General features: G+C 40.7%; 1 protein-coding gene across 9 annotated transcripts in view; it reads right to left on the reverse strand.

Moving 5' to 3' along the window:
* Window positions 1–17,682, reverse strand: part of LOC127552244 (zinc finger protein 420-like) — a 270,922-nt gene that overhangs the window by 168,095 nt on the left and 85,145 nt on the right. The window contains exon 7 of one of the 9 annotated variants that reach the window (XM_051982832.1): window positions 15,391–16,613. The exons of the other annotated variants lie outside the window; for them this stretch is intronic. Coding sequence (XP_051838792.1) covers window positions 16,048–16,613 — 566 coding nt within the window. The 3' untranslated portion in view covers window positions 15,391–16,047. Of the gene's footprint in view, window positions 1–15,390; window positions 16,614–17,682 lie in introns of those variants that run through there. 9 annotated transcript variants of the gene reach the window in all.

Below are 17,682 nucleotides of genomic sequence, written 5' to 3' on the forward strand. Positions count from 1 at the left end.
TATGTCAGGGAGAGAGAGTCCTAGGCATGGCATATTAGGACCTCTTCAAGGACTGAGCCCCACTTTGGCTTATTTTTAATTGAGGTTTTGGCTACAAGCTGGATTTGCTCTTGATGGGGGCTGGGTGTAGCTTGAGCTGGAATTAGAATAGAGAATCTTGGAAGTGAATGAGTGCCTGTGGACCAATCTTTACCTCTGTAGAGCTTAATTAGTAATGAGTGTTGTCAATGGGGGTGGTGCCCCTCTCTCAAGATAACAGATTGAAGCTGTTTATCCTGTTTCCCTCAGGTGGGGTCTTTTGCAGAGGCCAGGCTTCAAAGAGACTTTCTCCTTGAAGGTCTTTTAGAGAGAGAGTTTCGAGATTCCTCCTCATCATAACCTCTTCATCAAAAGGATGGACTATATGAGCAAAACTACAAAACACTTTCTACACAAATAAAGTCAGATCATGTTGGAGGGGATGTGGGAAAACAGGGACACTGATACATTGTTGGTGGAATTGTGAACACATCCAGCCATTCTGGAGAGCAATTTGGAACTATGCTCAAAACGTTATCAAACTATTCATACCCTTTGATCCAGCAGTGTTTCTACTGGGCTTATACCCCAAAGAGATACTAAAGAAGGGAAAAGGACCTGTATGTGCCAAAATGTTTTTGGCAGCCCTGTTTGTAGTGGCTAGAAGCTGGAAAATGAATGGATGCCCATCAATTGGAGAATGGTTGAGTAAATTGTGGTATATGAATGTTATGGAATATTATTGTTCTGTAAGGAATGACCAGCAGGATGAATACAGAGAGGACTGGCAAGACTTACATGAACTGATGCTAAGTGAAATGAGCAGAACCAGGAGATCATCATATACCTCAACAACAATACTGTTTGAGGATGTATTCTGATGAAGTGTATCTCTTCGATAAAGAGTGCTAATTCAGTTTCAAGTGATCAAGGATGGACAGAAGCACCTACACCCAAAGAAAGAACACTGGCAAATGAATGTAAACTGCTTGCATTTTTATTTTTCTTCCCAGGTTATTTATACCTTCTGAATCCAGTTGCCCCTGTGCAACGAGAGAATTGTTCAGTTCTGCACACATATATTGTGTCTAGAATATACTGTAACCTATTTAACATGTAAAGGACTGCTTGCCATCTAGGAGAGGGGGTGGAGGGAGGACTGGGAAAAATTGGAACAGAAGTGAGTGCAAGGGATAATGCTGTAAAAAATTACCCTGGCATGGGTTATGTCAATAAAAAGTTATTAAAAAAATAAAATAAAATAAAATAAAGTCAGATCTAAACAATTGGAAAAATATCAAGTGCTCTTGGATAGGTCGTGTGAATACCATAAAGATGACAGTACTACCTAAATTAATTTATTTAGTGCCATGCCAATCAAACTCCCAAGAAACTATTATAGTGACCAAGAAGAAATAACAACAAAATTCATCTGGAAAACAAAATTCAAGAATTTCAAGAGAATTAATGGGGGAAAAAAGCAAACGAAGGTGGCCTAGGTGTACCAGGTCTAACACTGTATTAAAACTTAGTGGTCATCAAGACCATTAGATACTGGCTAAGAAATAGAATAGTTGATCAATGGAAAAGGTTAGTTTCATAGGACAAAATAACCAAAGACTATAGTGGTCTGGTTTTTGACAAAAGAACCCAGCTTTTGGGATAATAATTCACTATTGGATAAAAACTTCTGGAAAAAGTGGAAAAGACTATGGCAGAAACAGGGTATCAAGGCACATCTTATACCATATAACAAGATAAGGTTGAAATGGGTTCACGATCTGGACAAAAAGAATATTATGAACAAAATAGAAGAACATAGGATAACTTACCTCTCAGATCTGTGGAGGAGGAAGGAATTTTTGTCCAAAGAAGAACTAGAGGTCATTATTGATTACAAAATAGAAAATTTTGATTATATTTTTTGGTACAAACAAAACTAAGGTAGACAAGATTAAAAGGGAAGCAATAAACTGGGAAAAGATTTTTACATTCAATAATTTGGAGAAAGGCCTCATTTCTAAAATATATGCAGAATTGACTCAAATTTATAAGAATTCAAGCCATTCTCCAATTGATAAATGGTCAAAGAACATAAACAGACAATTTTCAGATGAAGAAATTCAAACTATTTCTAGTCACATTAAAAGGTGCTCCAAATCACTATTGCTCAGAGAAATGCAAATGAGACAGCTCTGAGATACCACTATATACTTGTCAGACTGGCTAAGATGATAGGAAAAGATTATGATGATTGTTGGAGGGGGTGTGGGAAAACTGGAACACTGATACATTGTTGGTGGCACTGTGAAAGAAATTCAATCATTCTGGAGAACAATTTGGAACTAGGCTCAAAAAGATATGAAACTGTGCATATCCTTTGACCCAGCAGGGTCTCTACTAGACTTATATCTCAAAGACATCGTTTTTTTGGTTCTATTTTATGTTTATTATTATTATTATAGCTTTTTTATTTACAAATTATATGCATGGATAATTTTACAGCATTGACAATTGCCAAACCTTTTCTTCCAACTTTTCCCCTCCTTCCCCCATCCTTCCCCCAGATGGCAGGTTGACCAATACATGTTAAATATATTAAAGTGTAAATTAAATACAATATAAGTCTACATGTCCAAACAGTTATTTTGATGTACAAAAAGAATTGGACTTTGAGATAGTGTACTATTAGCCTGTGAAGGAAATCAAAAATGCAGATGGACAAAAACATAGGGATTGGGAATTCTATGTAATGGTTCATAGTCATCATCTTCTTTTGCTGGGTGTAGTTGGTTCAATTCATAACTGCTCTATTGGAACTGATTTGGTTCATCTCTTTGCTGGAGATGGACACGTCCATCAGAATTGATCATCATATAGTATTGTTGTTGAAGTATATAATGATCTTCTGGTTCTGCTCATTTCACTCAGCATCAGTTCTTGTAAGTCTCTCCAGCCCTTTCTGAAATCCTCTGCTGGTCATTTCTTACCGAATAATAATAATCCATAATATTCATATACCACAATTTATTCAGCCATTCTCCAATTGATGGGCATCCACTCAGTTTCCAGTTTCTGGCCACAAAAAAGAGACCTGCCACAAACATTCTTGTACATACAGGTCCCTTTCCCTTTAAGATTTCTTTGGGATAAAGCCCCAGTAGAAACACTGCTGGATCAAAGGATATGCACAGTTTGAAAGCTTTTTGAGCATAGTTCCAAATTCCTCTCCAGAATGGCTGGATGTATTCACAATTCTACCAGTAATTTATCAGTGTCCCTGTTTTCCCACATCCCCTCCAACATTCCCATTATCTTTCCCTGTCTTTCTAGCCAGTCTGACAGGTGTGTAATGGTATCTCAGAGTTGTCTTAATTTTCATTTCTCTGATTAATAATGACTTGGAACTTTTTTTCATATGGCTAGAAATAGTTTCAATTTCTTCATCTGAGAATTGTCTGTTCATATCCTTTGACCACTTATCAATTGGAGAATGGCTTGATTTCTTATAAATTAGAGTCAATTCTCTATATATTTTGGAAATGAGGCCCCAAAGACATCTTTAAAAAGGGAATAGGACCCATAGGTACAAAAATGTTTGTGGCAGCCTTTTTTGTATTGGCTAGTGACTCCATCAGTTAGAGAATGGCTGAATAAATTATGGTATATGAATGTTATGGAATATTATTGTTCTGTAAGAAATGACCAACAGGATGATTTCAGAGAGGCCTGGAGAGACTTACATGAACTGATGCTGAGTGAAATGAACAGAACAAGAACAAGGCCATTATACATGGCCACAGCAAGACTATAAGATGATGAATTCTGATGGAGGGGGTTTTCTTCAACAATGAGATGATTCAAACCAGTTCCAATTGTTCAGTGATGAAGAGAGCCATCTACACCCAGAGTACTTTGGTAACTGAGTGTGGACCACAACATAACATCTTTGCTTTTTCTGGTGATGTTTGCTTGCATTTTGTTTTCTTTCTCAGTTTTTTTCCCTCTTTACCCGATTTTTGTTGTACAGCAAGATAATTGTATAAATATATATTTCATTTAACATATATTTTACCATATTTAACACGTATTAGACTACCTGCTATCTAGGGGAGGGGGTGGGAAGGAGGGGAAAATTTGGAATAGAAACTTTTGCAAGGGTCAGTGGTGAAAAAAATGACTCATGAATATGTTTTGTAAATAAAAAGTTTTAATAAAATTTAAAAAAACAAATAAAAAAACTGTGCTGATGATCAAGGTCTTTGCTAAGTACTTTTTAGAACAAAACCCACTACAGGGCACTTTCTCCACCACCACCACTCCCAATTTCCCCGGCCACCTTTTTATAGTGTCTCCAATTTAGTGGTGACTTTGTGCTTAGTCTAGCTAACTCTATATAATGATATATAGTATATATATAGAATAGCTAAGTATAACTAACTCTTGTTACTTTGCTAAACTCCTTTATGTTTATAGGCTGTCAGTTAAAGGAATGATCCACCATTTTCCTTTAATGGAATCTTCCAAATTTTTTTTTCAGGGGTAACCCTATTGCTCTTACAGAATTATTTCATATTTCACATGGCAGTTCTTATTTGTTCTCTTCATTTTCTCTGTAACCTCTTTTTCTAAATAAACCTACCATTCCATAAACAGAATTGCCTTTGTGTATTTGTCACGTGATTATTTCTAACTTGAAATTTCTACCCTGACCTCCTTATGGTCTTTGTGTAATCCACATTGCAACTTTCATTTCTCTATTTTTTCACTTCTGAACAACAGAGGAATTTATTGCTCTTTTGTACTTTTGGGGATTCCCATGGATAACTGAATCTTTCCTTTTCTCTAGGGTGTCTTGATTCCTTCTTCATCCATAGGGTGGCTTCTCAGTAAAGACAGGCAGTCCTTGTACTGATGGACATCTCACTTCTGATTGAGTCCTTAACTCATACCCAAGACAAGATATTACAGACCCATTTCCTTCACAAGCCTCCCAAAGCCCCCTTTTACTAATATGAGGTAGGAGCTAATGGAATCCCAACCTTCTCTGAAGGAGGAAACCTAGGTATCTCTTCATTATTTCCTGGCTCTACTCATTTGGGAGTTTTCTGACTGGGCTCTCCACAAATCCCTGAATCAAGTGCCTCCTTCCCGCCCAAAACTCTTTCCATCTTTCTTTCTTGATCAGATGGAGGGAACAGCCAGAGGATGTCAAATCCTAAAAAAACTTAGAGAAGAATCAAAAACATCAGGATTGGGGAGATGAGCTTTATGGACTTGGAAAGAGAAAATCACCTGAGGAGTTAGGAAAGAAGGTGGAAAGATTGAGCATTTATTACTGGCCAGAACTTATTCCCCAACACCAGGACGGGAGGGGTCAATGAATGAGTGGTCTCAGGGCCTCCTGTTTATTGAAAGAAGACACATCAAAATGCTCTTGATACATTTGTCATAATAAATACATTTCTATTCTAGACAGAAGGCAAAGATTATCACACTAAAGGTCCCATTTCCAGATGGCAATAAGACAGTATTTCTTTATGTTAATCAAATTGTCAAGGTCTTAGGTTTTTTAGGGTCTACATTGGGGCACAAAGAGCTACTAGCAAACTTCTAACTACAGAGTTTCAAGGTTTTGTTTCTCCCAGTCCCATCTGGGCTGCTTTTCCACTTCACTATGTTCCCTTCTTTTTTTTTTTTTTTCCTGTATTTTCTATCTCTCCCAAGATTTTTCCCTTTTCCTTAGAATTTTCTTTCCCAACATGATTCATAAAATAATATGAATTAAAAGTAAATAATCTCATCACAATTAAAAAAAAGAATTCCAAGGCTGGTTTTTCTCTCTGAAAATCAGCATTTACTTCATAGTAACTCCTAGAAGCCTCTTGTAACTCTCATATCCCTGCTGTCACCTCACTCACCTGCAGATCAGCTCTGCAGGCCTTCTTGGTCCAGCATTCAGGGTACTTGTCTTTGCGTAAAGAAGCGATCACATCTTCTCTGGCAACTTCCAAGGCCTGGCCTTGGAAATCAGGGAGGGATGAAAGAGAGAAGCTTGAAATTTAGTTGTCTTACTGATACTGAGTGAAATGAGCAGGACAGGGAGATCATTATATACTCAGCAACAAAATTATACGATGATCAATTGTGATGGACGTGGCTTTCCTCAACAATGTGATGAACCAAATCAGTTCCAATAGAGCAGTAATGAACTGCACCAGCTACAGCCAGTGAAAGAACTCTGAGAGATGACTATGAACCATTACATACCGTGTTTTCCCGATAATAAGATACTGTCTTATTATTTTTTTTGGACAGAAAAACACCAGAGGGCTTATTTTCAGGGGAGGGCCTATTTTAATGAACATTGACAGCAATTTTAATAAACAGGTAAATGTGGACTTCCGGCCAAGATGGCGGAGAGGAGACACACTGCTATGTAACCTCCCCGTTTTTCTCTCACTATCCATTTCATTTCATGCCTCTGAATTAATGCTCGACTGAAAAAAACCATACAATTAGTTACCAAGAGAAACCATCCTTGAGACTCGTCAAGAAAGGTCTGTTTTTGCACAAGGGCGGGGACGGTTATTAGATCGGAAGCAAGCTGCGGGCAGCAGCGGCAGCGAGAGCACGGAAGGAGGCTCAGAGCCGAGCAGAGCGGAGAGGGGGTGGGGCGTGATCACAGCCATCTCTGCGGGGAGAGCTTTGCTACAGGATTAGATACTTTGCTCTGGCAGCAAGTCAGCAGCCCAGCAGAGAAGCTAAAAACACCGAGGGTGAAGAATACAACCCCAAACAGCTGGAGTCTCTCGGGACCTGGCCACCCCTACCCCACAGTGTCTCAGCGCGCTCGGATCTCAGAGCGCAGGCGCAGCACAGTAGGACCCGTGCCTCACGGCTACCCTGCCCCTCCCCCAAAGAAAGCAGCCTTCATTCAAGGGTTTTTTTCTTCTGTTTCTTTGATAGTTTGTCTTTGATTATTAGACAGAATGAGCAAGAAACTGAAGAGGACTTTAACCCTTGACAGCTTCTATACAGATAAAGAGCAGACTCCAAATCCTGAGGAGACTAAAAACAAACAGTCCCCAGGTGAATCCCCAAAGGAGGAGATCATCTGTTCCTCAGCACAGATGAATCTCATGGAGGAAATTAAAAAGGCTCTCACAAGGGAACTAGAAGAAAAATGGGAAAAGGAGAGGGAGGCTTTGTAAAAGGAGAGGGAGACTTGGCAAAAGCAGAATGAGGCTTGGCAAAAGGAGAGGGAGGCTCTGCAAAAGGAGAAGGAGACTTGGCAAAAGCAGAATGAGGCTTGGCAAAAGGAGAGGGAGGCTCTGCAAAAGGAGAGGGAGGCTTGGCAAAAGAGCCTGGAGAAGTTAGTTAAAGAGAGAGTGGATAAAGAAACCAAATCCTTGAAAAATAGAATTGGTGAACTGGAAAACAAAATTGGCGAAATGGAAAAAAATTCTACAGAACAAAAGAACTCAATTGGACAATTAGAAAAAGATCTTTAAAAAGCGAGTGAAGAAAATACTTCACTGAAAATCAGGGTCAAACAATTGGAATTGAATGACTCGAAGAGACAAGAAGAATCAGTCAAGCAAATCCAAAAAAATCAAACAATGGAAAAGAATGTGAAATACCTTCTGGGGAAGACAACAGACCTGGAAAACAGATCCAGGAGAGACAACCTGAGAATCATCGGACTTCCAGAAAAGTATGATGAAAAAAAGAGCCTGGACACTATTTTCCAGGAAATTATCAAAGAGAACTGCCCAGAAGTCATAGAAACAGAGAGTAAAATAGACATTGAAAGAATTCATCGATCCCCTACTGAAAGGGATCCTAAAATCAAAACACCAAGGAATATAGTGGCCAAATGCCAGAACCCTCAGGCGAAGGAAAAAATACTGCAAGCGGCTAGAAAAACCCAATTCAAGTATCGAGGAGCCACAATAAGGATCACCCAGGATCTGGCAGCATCCACATTAAAGGATCGAAGGGCCTGGAATATGATATTCCAAAAGGCTAAGGAACTTGGGATGCAACCAAAAACAACTTACCCAGCGAGATTGAGCATCTTTTTCCAGGGAAGAAGATGGACATTCAACAAAGTAAATGAATTTCACCTATTTTTGATGAAAAAGCCAGAACTTAACAAAAAATTTGATCTACAAGTACAAAACTCAAGAGAAATCAAAAAAGGTAAAGATTAATCTTGAGAACTATATTTCGGCTATAAAGATGTATAAAGAATACAGATATACCTTGTTCTAGAAACTAGATGTGGAAAAGACATTATACCAGAAAAAGGGGAAAGTGGGGGTACTACATTTCATGAAAAGGCAAAGAAAACCTATTATATCTGAGAGAAAGAATGGAGAGGGATGAATATAGTGAGTATTTTACTCCTTTCAGAATTGGCTTTAAGAGAAAAATTTTAGACATATTCAATCTATGGTGAAACTTCTCCCACCTCATTGAAAAGTAAGAAGGAAAGTCAGGATATAAGGGTTGCTGACCTGATCCAGACCTGCACTTTTTCCCTTTTCTCTTATCCACCTGTTGATTGAGGTTATTATAATCCGCTCTCCATTTTCTGACCTTTCGAAGATCCAAAAGTTTTTCTTTACAAAAAACTGCAAGATTCTTGCCATGTGACTCCTCTACAAATGCTTTCTTGTACTCAACAGTATAGCTCTTCCTTTTTGTACTCATGTCTGCGGGTCAAAACAGACAGAATAATAAAATTATGACCATCAGTCCTTCTTTTCACTCCATCATGCCCCTCAATAATGTTTTAACCCCATCATGCTCCCTGAGTGCTCCTTCTATCCTCCATGATGCCCCCTGAGTTTTTCTTTTATCCTCCATCATGCCCCCTCACTCCTGCTTAGAGGGTACCGTAATGTAGTGTGTAGTGCAGGGGATCACCTTCATTATAGTATCAATCTCAATAGGGCTTATTTTTTGGGGAGGGCTTTTTTTAGAGGAATCTTACACAGTAAGGGGAGGGCTTATTTTTGGGATAGGTCTTATTATCGGGGAAACACGTAGAATTCCCAATCCCTCTATTTTTGTCCACCTGCATTTTTTTAAAATAACTTTTTATTGATAGAACCCATGCCAGGGTAATTTTTTACAGCATTATCTCTTGCATTCACTTCTGTTCCGATTTTTCTCCTCCCTCCCTCCACCCCCTCCCCTAGATGGCAAGCAGTCCTTTACATGTTGAATAGGTTACAATATATCCTAGATACAATAATATATATGTGCAGAACCGAACAGTTTTCTTGTTGCACAGGGAGAATTGAATTCAGAAGGTAAAAATAACCCGGGAAGAAAAACAAAAATGCAAGCAGTTTATATTCATTTCCCAGTGTTCTTTCTTTGCCACCTGCATTTTTTGATTTCCTTCCTTCAAGTTAATTGTACAGTATTTGAAAGTCTGATTTTTCTTGTGCAACAAAATAACTGTATGAACATGTATACATATGTTGTATTTAACTTATACTTTAACATATTTTACATGTATTGGTCAACCTGCCATTTAGGGAAGGGGGTGGGGGAAGAAGTGGAAACATTGGAACAAAAGGTTTCGCAATGATCAATGCTGAATAATTACCCATGTACATATCATGTAAATAAAAAGGTATAATAGGAAAAAAAAGAAAGTGTAGAGGGTTGAAACTCTTGAGTCATTGCACTGAGGTTGGTTCAAACACTTAGGGTGAATTACTGGTTGGACAATACTCTATGGGCATATGCTTGGAAAATGGTCCTTCCCACTATTTTGTGATGACTCAATGATTGGCGTGTACAGAGGATTGTAGGAGGGACTAGGGGGCAGAGTAAGACAAGCCAGAGTCACTTTTTGTGGTAGATGAGGAAGAAGGTGATTGTAGAGATTCTTCTTCCATCCTGTTCACTTCTACCCCTAAAGACCAAGAAGAAAGACTAAGGACTTTTGCTTAACCTGACTCTGGTTGATTCTGGGGTATCTGGGGTGCTAGCACGGTCATTACAAAAAGAAATTTAGTTTTCTTTAGGGAATGGGGAGAGGATCCAGAGCGCGTATTTAGAAAGCCTTGATAGGGTTTGTCACATCATCCTGTTGTTTTTTGGAGAAAAAGTCAAATACTCTTCCCTGAACCTCTTCTGCGATTAGCTTCCATTGTGGCAGAAGCTTCTAACTCTGTACCTGGGTAAAAAGGGTTACTGGGCCAGTGCAGCCTCCAGCCTGATCAATGAGGACCTTAGCTTTAGCACACCTGCTTCATAGAATAGATCCATTCTTTAGTTTACATCAGGGCCTCTAAAGGGAGACAACTGAACGTGGGAAAGCAGGAAGCCTGTGTCCCGAGGTCTCCTTAGGAGCTGGGGAGGACTGTGGGGACTCCCTGGTGGAGTCTGGGCTGGGAGTCCCTAAAGGGAAAGTGCAGACAAGGAGCTGCAAGTCTGGGACCGATGGGAACCAGCCTAAGGAGGGTTCACTTAAGGGGCCCAGGAAGGAGCTTTGGTCACTGGGTCTATGGTGCGCTCCTGGCAGGAGGAATGAGGGGACTGAGGATTGTGGTCTTAAGGAGGATCTAAATCAATAAGCAAGAGGTGAAGATCATTCAGTGAATGGCCACAAAGACTCTTATGTATCATAGAGAGAGGAGTTGAAGAGCCTCTTTGCATACATTAGAGCAATTTTGGCTAAAGTTTTGATTTACTGCTCAGGACTGAGTCTCTTTCTAGAGCCTGTGTGCAAAGCTTGTGTTCTAGGATTCTGGCCTGAACAAGCAAGGCTTGTTCCCCGTGTCCCCGCTAGGACTGTCACCTCCTTACTAGAGGTTTCACTGGTAGGGGGCCCACAAGGCTGTGTCACGGTCCGTGGAATAAGTTCCTAGACACACACGGTGATTCTCTGGACTCTGTCCTTGAATGAGTGCGCACTCTCTTAATATGGCTTTCATTCTTGTTGGCAAGGCTTTCAGCCACTGGGAGCCACACCAAGTGGGAAAGACCCACTCACATATCGATAAATCATATACACAGCTACACAGAGCCACATGCATACGTACCCACAGATATGCTTACAAACACCAACATATAGACACACATGCATTTCCCCAGATAGAAGCTTGTGTCTAAACAATATGGCTGAGATATAATGAAAGTTTCTCTCTTAATTTCAACCTCTGATCTGATGTATATTTATGCACATCTCCATTCCTATCTCTGCCAGGTTTTCTCCTTTTATTCTGCTCTTACTGTTACTTAACTTTCCTGCACCCATGGATCCCTCCTTTTTTTTTTTCTCTCCCCACCATTCCATCCCCCTCTGCCTTTTCCTTCCTCCTTTTTTCTTTACAGATTTTGGAGGGTTCTGTACCCTTCATGACATATAAAGAATGTTGCCCATTTAATCCATTCCTGATGTGAATAGGTTTTCAGAAAGAAGAGTCCTCCTCTAATGTAGTTTTCTGGTTGGTTTTCTGGGGGGGTCTCTGGAGCTGCCTTCGTTTGTGTAGAGCAATCACCCCGAGAATGGCCAGGGATAAAGTCCAAATTCTTTATTGTCGCTCTCAGGTTCTCGTCTCTTTGCCTGGTGCTCAGCTAGCTTTCTCGTGGTCTTCAGATGGGACTCGGTTTCAGAGGAGAAATGCAGGAAGCCAGGACAGCCATCACGGTGGTATGAGATGGAGTGAATCTGTCTCTGCTTGGCTCCCAGAGCTCCAGCTCCCGCCTCCAGTCCTCTCTTCTCCAAGTCTGACTCTGGCTGACTTTGCCCTGTGCTGTTCTTCTTCTTTAAAATAGAATGGTTCTCTGGGGGAGAGCAGGTTTCTCGGGGAGGTTTTCTGGAGGCAGCCTTAGTTTTCAGTTCAGATCAATAATCACCCAAATGCAGCCAGGTGCTAAAAGTTCTGATCTTTTACTGTCTCCAATATAGCCGGGTTAGTTTTTCTTAGAGGGCTATCTCTCTGCTTGGTTCTAAGAGCTCTTGCAGCTTTGTCCTTTGCTTCTGCCTCTGCTTTCTTCAGCCTCCAGCCAGCCAAGTGGAAAATGGAATGAATCTCTCTTGCCTTGGAGAGAGGGCTTGTGAGCTTCCTCCCAGAGTGCTCCTCTACGACCCCTTACAATGTTCCAAAGTAATTCACTAACTTGAAGCTAAGAGTCTCTTTTTATAGAGGATTTCCCAAAGGTTGACTCCTCCTTCTGGAGGCAGGGATTACGGGAGGTGTGAATTCGGATATCTCATACTAAACCCTGAAATCTCCCAAAGTGTGAACTCCAATGAGTACTTAAATACATTGGTGAGCTAGAGGATTTGCTAAGTACCTTGCTAAATTAGCACTTTGTAAGGATTCCAACATTGCCCCACTTTGTATGCTCTATTTTAATGACATCATCCTATGTGTGAATCTTGTAGGACTATATTAAGTACTAAGTTCACGTACTGAACGAGAGAACTATTGATCACCATGCTAAACCGGATATCCATTGTCTTATTGATTCCACTGAGGGAGCCCTTGTAAGAATCCTTGTTTCAAGTACAGAGTTCTGGCCCATAACACTCTAATGCCTCTCTTGATTCTTCCCCTGCACCTGATCTGTATAAATCCTTCTTCTGAGCTACCCACTTGCTGATGTCAATCATTTCCATGTAGGAAACAGAAACAATTTGCCCACTTGAAGCGCCTCACAGCTAACTTTGGATCTTGGCTTTGAAATGTTAAATTTCCTACTGAGCTCTGGTTTGCTGGATAGAAAGTCCTGAGAATCTGCACTTCTCATCCTGGAGGATCCTTGGGTACGAGTCACACCCATCTCTCTCCTCTCTGGGGTGGGCTTTTATTTAGGGCCAGTTCTATGCCTCTAAGCCTGAAGCAGTTAGGGAAGATCAGTCTTCATCGTCACCATCACCTTCACCATCTCATTCTCGCTCTCTGTCTCTGTCTCTGTCCCTGTCTCTCTCACCTCATTAGAAAAAAATGACCTTTTACACTTTTCCATGACTAAAATTTTGTTGACATTTGATCGTGGCAGCAGTTTAAGGGGTGGATATAAAAGTGAAGCCTTGAACTTTCCACTATATGAGTGCAGGACTTGGAGCTACTGGACCATTTCCCAGAGCCCCAACTCACCTTGTCCATCAATGCTCCAACGAGCTCCATCACCAGCTCAGCCTCTGACCACGCCTGCCTTGCACAGGGACGAAGAGTCCTTTTCCTGTTCTGGATCACTTTGGGAAGGTCTGCTTGCCTTTTGCACACACACTGGCTCTTGCATGTGGCTTCTCTCTTGCACAACTGCCCGTCCAGCTACAAACTGCAGGAGCTCTTTCCTTCATGTTGCCCATCTTATAGTGTGGGAATTGGTTACCTGGCTGCACCGGAGGGAAAGCGCCTCAGAGGGAGCAGACTGTGACTGGCTCACTGAGAGATCTGCCACAGAAATGAGGATGAAGCTTTGGGGGCTGGGTATGACATCACCGCTGCTACAGAAGTGGGAGGAACTTCATCACTCCCTGATGCCTCTTTGGACCCACAAGCCAAACACCAGGCAGTGAATTAGGAAAAGGAACAAGGTTTCTTCTCAGGACCAGGCTTCTCTCTAGTGGCCGCTTCCAGCTGCCTCGGGCTGTGGCAGTAGTTAACAGTTCAGGGCCCAGTGCAGAAAACAGCATCCGTGCTCCCCAATGATCTGGCCGACCAAGCAGCCAAAACCACGGCTGTCTCTTCGCAGTGGGTGACAGAACAGCTCCCGTAGTAGAAGACCTCAGGGAACTGTCAGTAGGCCCCATGGCATGGCCTTAGCATACCTGGTTCTTGTCCCCCTTTCTCCAAGAAGACTAAAATGATATCATTTTAGTGCTGCAGTGTGTCCCACAGTGGCCGGTCAGACCACCAGGAGCTCCGAGTGCTCGGCCATAGGTTGGGCGCAGTTATGTTCTGGCTGAATGTTGGAGCTAACTTCCCTAACTTTGGGCCTCTCATGTTGCCTTTAGGCTCACCATTCCGTTTTGCTTATAGAGCACAGCATCAGTTTTGCATCTGTCTTGCTTTTCGATACCAACCCCCCCAATCTCAAATACGACCTGAGCTCCATGGACTTGGAAAGAGAAGACCACTTGAGGAGTCAGGGAGGAGGCTGGAAAGATTGAGAGGATGGAGAGAGGAAGGGGCCGGACTTTGGGGGACTGGTGGATATTCTTATAGCAAATAAGAGAATCACTCCGAGTCTTGGGGATTTAGTGTTTCAAAAGGCTACTTGGCTTTGGGTTGTTGGAGCTGTCACTCCTGGGGGAACTAGGACTGAGAGGGATAGGAAAGCATGGAGACAGGGTTGAGATTTCTAGGAGAATGCTGAAGAAAAATAAAAGGAGAAAACGAGACAGTAAACATCAGGGGCCTATGTTCCCCACAATGGAGCAGTGTTTTCTCTGACCCAGCAGTGACACACAGTATTCTGAAAGGAAGACACCATGGAAAGGAGGAATCTGTGGCCTAGAAGCAATGGCAGAAATGACCTACAGGGCAGAGCTCAGAAGGTCACTTTGGAGGCTTTCACTGTCAGAAGTATACAGGGAAAAGACAGAGACCAGAGGAAGAGAGGGGCTGGGAATCAGAGAATGAGAATCTAGAGAAATAGAAAGGGAAGATGGAGGGTGAAGAGGAGAGAAATCCTCATTGGAAAGGGGAAGAAAAATGGATGGAATTTAAAGACCAATGAGCAGGAGTGGCTAAAGGCTAAGGCAGGAAGGGGAATCCACAAGGGAATTTAAAGGGAAAGGGGGAATTGTTAAGGACCTAAGTGTGAAGGGACAGGTCGGTTCTCCAAAAGCCCCCAGAGCTGTGAATCATAACAACCCTGAAGGAATTACAAATCAGCCTTTACTGACAGAGATGTTGCTTGTGGATGGGGAATGAAATAAATTGGAGGCAAGAGGGAAGAGACAGGTCAGAGAATGCAAATGCCTCTCAGTCTCCTTGTATCATCCTTTCACATGAAGAGATCCATTCTACAGGTCTCAGTTAGATCTTCAGCATCCACTGGGAGGGGGCTCCCATATCATAACAGGGAATGAAGCAATGTAGATTGAGATGAAAGCAGAAGAGATGAACTAATGTCTAAAGAAACTAAAGATAAAGATTTATTTATGAAATCTTCTCAATGGGAAAAAACATAGAAAACATCTACAAAACTGCCAAGCTGAGAGAATAGGCTCAGGGAATAGAAATCCTAGAATCTGCCATGACAATCCTTCCCAAAGGAAAAAAAAGAGGGAATAGTGAGGGAATGCAAATTCTTAAAAAGGGAAGGACAGCCTGGAAGAAGCAAAGTAAAAAACATGAAGATTCAAAAAAACACACACAAAAAAACTGACCCATTCTAAAATAAAGTGTATTGAATTTTAAGAGTGTAAGCACACAGATATCATAAGGATCATCGATCACCCAGAAAGACATAACTTGGGGGAAAATGGAGACATGGATGAAGAACATAATCCAAGAGGACTGGCTAGAACTTCTAAACAAAGAAAAACTGAAATTACAAAGAAAAGAATTCAGAGATTCACCTACAGAAAAACACAACAAAAAAAAAAAAAATCCCCATGGTTCCTGACCCTAAAGGCAGTAGCAGTTACATTGAACAATTCACTTCAGAAGCACAAAGTCCTACAAGTCATGAGAAGAAAGATCTTCTCATACAAGGTATCTGGCCGACTTTGGTAGACTGATCTCTCCCAATGTTCTCTACCAAATTCATTTTCCTCCTTATTTTAACACCTTTACATTTCTTCAAAAATGTGGCAAGAACCAATCAGATTTTCCTAGAAAACCATTTCCATATTCATTACTTACATAAGATTTCCCTCCAGTGTGGATTTTCTGATGTCCAAAAAGACTTCTCGGGAATCTTAAAGTTTCCACATTGGTTGCATTCAAAAGGATTTTCCTCAGTGTGGATTCTCTTATGGAGAATAAGATAGTCCTTTAGTGTAAAACCCTTTCCACAGTGGTGACATTCATAATGTTTCTATCTAGTGTAGATTCTCTCATGTCTAATCAAATTTCTCTTGCTGCTAAAACCCTGTCCACAGTGGTTACATTCATAGGGTTTCTCTCCAGTGTGGGTTCTCTGATGTACAGTAAGATATCCCTTCTTTCTAAAACCCTTTCCACACTGGTTACATTCATAAGGTTTCTCTCCAGTGTGTATTGTCTGATGTGCAATAAGAGTTCCCTTCCTTCCAAAACCTTTTCCACAGTGGTTACATTCATAAGGTTTCTCTCCAGTGTGGATTCTCTGATGTACAGTAAGATCGCTCTTGCTTCTAAAAGCCTTTCCACAGTGGTTACAATCATAAGGTTTCTCTCCAGTGTGGATTCTCTCATGTCTAATAAGAATTCCCTTTTGTCTAAAACACTTTCCACAGTGATTACATACATAAGGTTTCTTGTCAGTTTGAATTTTCTCTTGTGTAACACAGTTTTCTCTCCAAGTGAAGTCATAGGGACTTATGGATGGTGGACTGTGTGGTTCTACCACAGAAAGGCTTTTCTTCTCAGTAGTGTCCTTCATTTCAATGCTGATCTCTTGTTCTGAAAAAATTAACCAACAACAAACAGTAAAATAGACACGTTACACACATATATATTAATATCCCCTTCCCTCCATCAAATGAACACAAGTTAAGTCATTTTGTATTTGCAAAGCCAAAAGAGAAAAATCTTATTTCTTTTTTTTAATAAAACTTTATTTTCAAAATGTATGCATAGATCATTTTCAACAATTATCCCTGCAATACATTGTTTTCCAATTTTTTCTCTCCCTTCCTTCCCCCACTTCCCTCCTCTATATAGCAAGTAATCCAATATATGTTAAAACATGTATCATTCTTCTCTACAAACTTCCACAATTTTCATGCTGCACAAGAAAAATCAGATCAAAAAGGATAAAATGAGAAAGAAAATAAAATGCAAACAAATTACCAAAAAAATAAGTGAAATACTAGATTGTGATAGTCTTCTCTCCATTACAGAAAAGGCAGCTACAAAGATTTTTGCACATGTGGAAGGCCTTTTCCCTTCTTTATAATCTCTTTGAGATACAGGTTCAGTAGAGACATTGCTGGATCAAAGGGTATGCACAGTGTGATAGACTTTTAGGCATAGTTCCATATTCTCCAAAATGACTGGATCAATTCACAACTTCACCAACAATGTATTAGTATCCCACTTTTTCCCCATTCCCTTCAACATATATCATTATCTTTCCCTGTCATCTTAGCCAATTTGAGGTATCTGGTAACTCAGCGTTGTTTTTAAGTTTCTCTGACCAATAGTGACTTAGAGCATTTTTTCATAGGACTAGAAATGATTTTTAATTTTTCATCAGAAAATTGTTGGTTCAAATCCTTTGATCATTTATCAACTGGAAAATAGCTTGCATTCTTATAAATTTGAGGCAGTTCTAAGAGAAAAGTCTTCAAGGGGCAGAATCAATCACTTAAAAATCCAGTAGCTCACATCCCAAAAATGATTTAATTTCTAATGAGCTTCATGCACAAATACATTGGATTCTCACAGTCAACCTGGGACAACACAAAAAGAACCTTTATTCTCACTACTTGTACACCTCAGGCCACCAGCGCAGAGGGATTGACTTGAC

This window comes from Antechinus flavipes, chromosome 2, assembly GCF_016432865.1.
Source record: "Antechinus flavipes isolate AdamAnt ecotype Samford, QLD, Australia chromosome 2, AdamAnt_v2, whole genome shotgun sequence".
Lineage (NCBI taxonomy): Eukaryota > Metazoa > Chordata > Mammalia > Dasyuromorphia > Dasyuridae > Antechinus > Antechinus flavipes.